A 6,856-nucleotide genomic window follows, 5' to 3' on the forward strand; every position below is an offset into this window, starting at 1 on the left:
CCACTACATCCCCCCACCACTACATCCCCCGACCACTACATCCCTCCACCACTACATTCACCCCACCACTACATCCCTCCACCACTACATCCTCCTTCCCCTACATCCATCCTCCTACCCACGTCCTCCCATCCCGTATCCTCCCACCCCTATATCCACACCCAAGAAATGAAGACACACATGACACGGAGACATGTACCTGAGGATTAAGGGCAAAAGCCTAACCTGTTACCTGCCCAGGATGAAATACAACTCTCCAATTAAAAGGACAACATGCTGCCATGTGCCACAGCTAGGGTGAACTACAAACTGTGACGTAAGGCAGTGTGGTCTCACACACACACACAAACTTGTAATTCCACCACTTAAGGAGATGGAGGCAGAGGGGTCGGGAATTCAAATCTACCCTGGACTACGAGAGTCAAAAACTCAAACAAAAGGATGGGAAGGTATCTTAGCTCACTAGGGGTTTGCCTTAGAAGCAGACCCTCAATATCCAGAACCTACATTTAAAAAAAAAGTTAGGTATAAGGACACACTTGTAATTTCAGGCAAACCTCTGGGGCCCGCAGGCCAGCTGGCCTAACCTACTAGGTGATTCAAGTCACTCAGAGACCCTGTCTCAAAACAGTGGAATGACACCCAAGTAATAACACTGACTTTTGGTTCTAAATGCACATACATACATATGCACACGCACCTTACACATGTGCGTGCGCGCACATACACACACAACATGCAACACATGCCTGCACAAATAATAATAATAATAATTTTTTTAAAGAAGGCATAGAACTGCTTGTAGCAGCGAGGTTGGCAGTGAAAACCAGCAAGGGGCTAGGGGGCTCCTCAGTAAAATAATGCATGTTTATCAAACATAAGCAAGCTTCAGGAGTGGGGGAAGGGGGAAGGTAAGAAAGAGAAGGGGGGGGAGGAAGTGGGAGGGAGACAGGGAGGGAATTGTAAACACTGGCTGGTTGCTGGGTCCTTCCTACTCCCCTCTGGAAAGGACTTGTCCCCACCGCCCAGCTGCTCTCTAAGTCAGGAGTCACAGCCACCAGAGGACTGCCATTCAAAGGCAGCACAGCCAGAAGGAACACCAATATGTGAGGGAGAGGCAGGGCTGAGTGGTTGCCATGCCAACAGCTCATTCTCTACCACAGAAGTAAAAAGAATAGGAAACTCAGGAGTTGTGTGATTCATAAATTGCAAAGAGCCTGTGTCCTGGGACTGAAATAGCTCCAAAGAGAGGGCGGGGAGCATGGAGACTCCTTGAGGAGCCAGCCCAGACCTCTGGGGACTCTGGCGGAGTTCTGAGTCTCAGCAGAGTGAAGCCTGCCTACCTGCTCTCCCGTAAATCCCATTAAAGTCGCCCAGATCAATAATGCAGTCTCCCTTCTCCCTGCCTAACCTGTGCTACTCGGCTTTATAAGAGGCGGTCTTCAACTGTCTTGGGACTTGATATTGCCTCTCAGTACCACAAGAATACAAGCTTCCCTGAGGGGCAAGGCTTTGATTCTCTTACTGGCTCTTCCTCCCCCATGTCTGCAACTGCATGTGGTGGCTACAAACTAACAGCAATGAAGACTTGTGGGCCTCAACAGTAGTTAAGGCATCTACCATTCTCCTCCAGGCTGTTGAAATCTACCCAATTTCTGGGAATCGATTCTATAGAAATCATTGCTATGGTGCATGCAAATTAACAACCCTTAACAACCCAGCAAGGACAACCCAGTATTATGATGCCTGACAAGAGCGAGGTCAGGGAGATGAAGTTGCCCAAGGCCACACGGTTAGCATGCGCTAGAGCCAGTGCTGAAACCAAGTCTTTGCTTGTGAAATGGACAAACTGATGCAAACTTCTAGAAGTGGGTTTGCACATGAGGTGCTAGGGAAGATCCATCAGCAAGGAGCTGGCTTTTATTTTAAATAAGCCAAACATAGAATGTTATCTACCCATCTGACCGACATTGGAGAATAGTAAAGGGGGTGGGGGCAATGTTCAGCAATAGAACTAAGAGAGAAAAGTCAGATCTGAGATTTGCTAAAGAGAAAGTGATTCCCCCACAGATCGATCCGTAGGCACCACTAACAAAATTATATGGGGCTTTAAAGAAATTAACCCTTATTTTTATTTTATGTATATAGATAGGTGTTTTGGCTGGATGTATGCCTGTGGCCATGTACATCCAGTGCCTGTGGGGGCCAGGAGAGGGCATCGGATCCCTTGGAGCTGGAATCACAAGTGGTTGTGAGCTGCCAGACGGGTGCTGGGATTGAACCCACAGCCTCCGCAGGAGCAGCCAGTGCTCTAAACCACTGAGCCACATCTGGCTGTGACTCTCTGATCATCCTCATTTTCTCCAAGTTCTGTTACAGTAAACACAGCCCGGAGAGGAAGGCGGAGAAAGAGAGCAAGGGCAACTCATGCTGAAACCTAAACTAAAAATGTCCCCAGTCAAACAGAAGCGGTGCGGCTCATCTGGACAAAAGAGAAAGAGAAAGGGTGATAGCATTCATTCAAATCTCAGCAGAGGCCTGTGGTACTTAGACTGGTATTTCCCCAAACACTCTACATGAGAGCGCGCACGGCAAGCGTGAGAGGGAAGCCCTTGGTCAGCCTTAGTGGAGTATTGAATATGCCTACATGCATACTCGAGCCCATTTGAGCTTGAGTCTGAGCCTCCATTTCCCCGAGGTCTAGAAGGAGCTAACCTTCCTTGGACACTTGGCGGTGCTGAGCCGAAAGAAGGAACAGTGCAGCTTGGGTCTACTGGGTAGTTAGACCCAAGTCAAGCAGACACTCTTGAAGAAAGAGACGAGAGTCAGTAACCAAGAGGCTCAGATGACTTCTAAGTTTACAGTGAAGGGGAGGGGGTAGCCCGGGGTGAAGCAAGAAAAACCTGTGTCTGGCTGGACAGGCAGACTCTGGCCTGGTAAGAAGGCCCATTCTTCAGTCAGATGACTGACATAATCTGTGCTCTAAGGTGGCAAGAATGAGCTCCCACAGTGTGTGGGACACCTCACAGAGACTCTTCAGTGACAGACCTGAGTCCGTGGGGATGCCCCCCCCCCCAGTGCCAAGTTCCAGACTTTCCAGGGAATCAGCAGGTGGCCTACCTCAAGTTCAACAATATGTCGTGTGTTGCTTAATTTAATTTGAGATGTGTGTGTGTATGTGTTGTGTGTGTATGTGTGAGTGTATATATGTGTATATGAGTGCATATGTGTGTGAGTGTGCATGAGTGTATGTGTATATGAGTGTTCATGTGTATATATGTGTATGTGAATGTATATGATTATGTATATGTGTGTGAGTGTGTTGTATATGAGTGTATATGTATACATGTGTAAGTATGCATGAATGTGTGTATGTGTGTATGTGAATGCATATGTGTATGCATGTGTAAGTGTGAATGAGTATAAGTATGTATGTGTGTGTAAGTGTGTATGTATATGAATGCATGTGAGTGTGAGTGTATGTGTGTGAGTGTGCATGAATGTGTGTGTTTGTGTTTGTGTGAGTATGCATGAGTGTGCGTGTGGTAAATTCTGGACCATGCAGAAAGGAGAAAGGAGAAAACAACAGAAGGACTTCAGGGCTGGCTTGATGGGTAAAGACCTTGACAACCTGCGCTCAATCTCACACTAGGGTGAGAGGAGAGAACTAACTGGGAGCTGTCCTCTGACTTCCGGGAGCACGCTGAGACACACGCTTACACAAGCACATACACACATGCACACATAGATGCACGCTGTAATACAACAGCCCCCCACACACACACTGGCATATATACATACAGATGCATGCTGTAACACACACGCACACGCACACGCACACACACACACACACACACCGGCATATATACATACAGATGTGTGCTGTAACACAAACACACACATACACACACACCGGCATATATACATACAGATGTGTGCTGTAACACAAACACCCCCCCACACACACACACACACACACCGGCATATATACGTAAGGATGCATGCTCTGACACACACACACAGCATATACACATGTACAGCTACATACACACAAAGGTAAACAAAGTTCAGAGGATGTCTGTTCAAATATGGCCAGTCCCCCATCTCAGCTAAAGGTCTCTCAGCTATACGCCATTTTCTCTGGCTCAAAAGCCCCTCCCTGCCCCCCACTAACCTTTGTGTCTTTAACTCTCACTTGGCTCAACTGTCACACATTTCCAAAGCTCATTTTCATCCCTGTTCCTGATTCATCCTTTAAGAATAAAGCTGCAGCAGGGCGTGGTGGCACATGCCTTTAATCCCAGCACTCGGGAAGCAGAGGCAGGCGGATTTCTGAGTTCGAGGCCAGCCTGGTCTACAAAGTGAGTTCCAGGACAGCCAAGGCTACACAGAGAAACCCTGTCTCGAAAAAAACAACAACAAAAACAAAAAAAACAAAAAAAAGAATAAAGCTGCATGCACCCAAGACCTGCCAGGCGCCTGGTTCATCCCTATTTCTAACACACTTGCTGTAAGGCTGTCTTCAATAGCCTTTCGAGTTCCTGACCTTACGGCCACCACCGCTCCTGCAGGGCCTGGCCAGTAGCTGAGACAGAAAGAAATGCTGCTCATTGGCTTTGTACAGGAAAACCCTTCCAGCTCCAGAACCCACTGGCAGCACACATGCTAAGCGTGCACGGCGGCCTTCTGAAGAGCACTCATGCCTTCCTTGCTCAACTTAGGGATTGGATGCCCTGTCACCTCGGGCCTTCTTTACAGCTTTAAGGCACATTTTCAGGAGAAGTGTATTCTGCCAATTGCGTTGCTCCCTTACTGAGCCAAGCTCAGTCCCTGGAATGATGGAGGAAAGCCAAATATATACCAGCTACAATCTCTAGTCTGCGACTGTGTATCAGTTCTCAGGTTTACCCGCAGTCTGCTCTAACCAGGAACGAATACCCCTTCGCATGAGCCACTGGAGGGGAAGGATTCAGTCTCAGAATCTGAAAGTGGGTAAGTCAGACAGTGGGCAAAGAGGAGTCATAATTCAGTGGGTGGTGTGTCCCGGTGTCTGTTCTCGGCCCCCGATGAAGCTCACCCTCTGGGTTCTGTCTGAAGGGGCACGGGAAGGGTAGGAAAAAGTACCTTCGCAGCTCATTCATGACCTTGAAGGCCTTCCCCATGTGGGCAGCATTGACGGTTACGGTCCTCCGGTTCTTCTCTTCATCCTCGGCCTGCGCTGTGGGCTGAGGGCTCGGCTTGACGCTGCCAACAGGAAGAGAGAGGGAAAGAGAGATGGCGTATTAGGAAGCCCAGTTGTGTGCCTTCCCCGAGCTAGATGGGGTTCAGCACCCACAGGGGGCATCCCTGTTAGCCTGGTCTTCTCACCCAAGGCTCAGCGCGAGGAAGTGCTGCTGCAGCATGTCTGCGTGACCTTCCCGGGCACAGCACGTATCTCTTGAGGGAGCCAGGCTCCAGCTCAGGTCCTTCAACAGAGCATTGTGACTTCTAACAGGTCTTTATCCTCCACCTAGCCTTCATTCCCTCTCAAAAACAGAAGTGATATAAGCACTACCGCTCCCTACACAGGGACGCTGGTTCCCCTAACATTTAGTAGGAGCCAATATGTGACATTTCCATTACATAGGAAACATGATGGTAAACCAGAACCCAGTCCTCGGTCCCTCTAATCTCAAAAGTCAGAGGTTAGTGAAGGAGAAGAACCAAGTGATGCTCGAACATCGAATCTTAACCATTATGATTCCATAGGAACTACAAAAGCACAAGGGGTACATTTGGTAGAGAAAAACCTCCATAAAAACAGAGACCTAGGGGCTGGTGAGATGGCTCAGTGGGTAAGAGCACCCAACTGCTCTTCTGAAGGTCCGGAGTTCAAATCCCAGCAACCACATGGTGGCTCACAACCATCATAACAAGATCTGAAGCCCTCTTCTGGAGTGTCTGAAGACAGCTACAGTGTACTTACATATAATAAATAAATAAATCTTTAAAAAAAAAAAAAAAAAAACAGAGACCTAGCTGAGGAATTCAATGTATCCAGGTTCCAAAAAGAAAAAAAAAAAAAAAAGCAGTGTCCCAGGCAACAAGAACAGCGCTCACAATGACATAAGGGGAAAAGTGCCTGTGGCCCAGAGAAAGTAGAGGAGCCCTATTAGTCGGGAGAGTTGTTCTCCTGCACCAGTAAAAGGGCAGGAATGGGTGTTAGACAGAAAGCATCCATGATCTAGAAAACCCACAGTGGCCAGAGCGTGGAGAACAGGGCTCACGTGTGAAAGCATTTAGGAACCTGTGATAGAAGGGTTAGACATCTCCCATTTGTGCAGAATTGAGGACCTACGGTTGCTCCCAGCTCTCGGCCCGTGAGGGTGGCCTCCTTGACTGCCCCTACTCAGAGGGCCCTGCTTGTGTTGCCACCTCACCTTGCAAACTGCCGGCAACAATGATGCTTTGTTAAGAGGCCTGCATCCAGGCGGAAGCCCTACAACTGAGTCCCAGGAGCTCTGACACCATTTTCTGGCCTCTGCCAGTACAGGCACACACATGGTACACAGACCTGCATACATTCAAAACACTCATACACCCAAAAATATAATTAAAAATTTCAAGCCAGAAACTAGAGATGACTCAGTGGTTAAGAGCACTGGCTGCTCTTTCAGAGATCCTGAGTTCAGTTCCCAGCATCCACATGGTGGCTCACAACCATCTGTAATGAGACCTGATGCCTTCTTCTGGTGTGTCTGAAGACAGCTACAGTGTACTTACATATAACAAATAAAATCTTTAAAAGAAAGAAAGAAAGAAAGAAAGAAAGAAAGAAAGAAAGAAAGAAAGAAAGAAAGAAAGAAAGAAAGAAAGA

The 6,856-nt window shown here is 47.9% G+C and overlaps 1 protein-coding gene across 5 annotated transcripts in view; it reads right to left on the reverse strand.

Annotated features, from left to right (window-relative positions):
* Nucleotides 1-6,856, reverse strand: part of Klhl3 (kelch like family member 3) — a 120,317-nt gene that overhangs the window by 88,312 nt on the left and 25,149 nt on the right. For all 5 annotated transcript variants that reach the window (XM_029547556.1, XM_029547557.1, XM_029547558.1 and 2 more), the window contains exon 2: nucleotides 5,125-5,244. In XM_029547556.1, the coding sequence (XP_029403416.1) occupies nucleotides 5,125-5,162 (38 nt within the window). In that variant the 5' untranslated portion in view covers nucleotides 5,163-5,244. The remainder of the gene's footprint in view (nucleotides 1-5,124; nucleotides 5,245-6,856) is intronic.

This window comes from Mus pahari, chromosome 16 (assembly GCF_900095145.1).
Source record: "Mus pahari chromosome 16, PAHARI_EIJ_v1.1, whole genome shotgun sequence".
Lineage (NCBI taxonomy): Eukaryota > Metazoa > Chordata > Mammalia > Rodentia > Muridae > Mus > Mus pahari.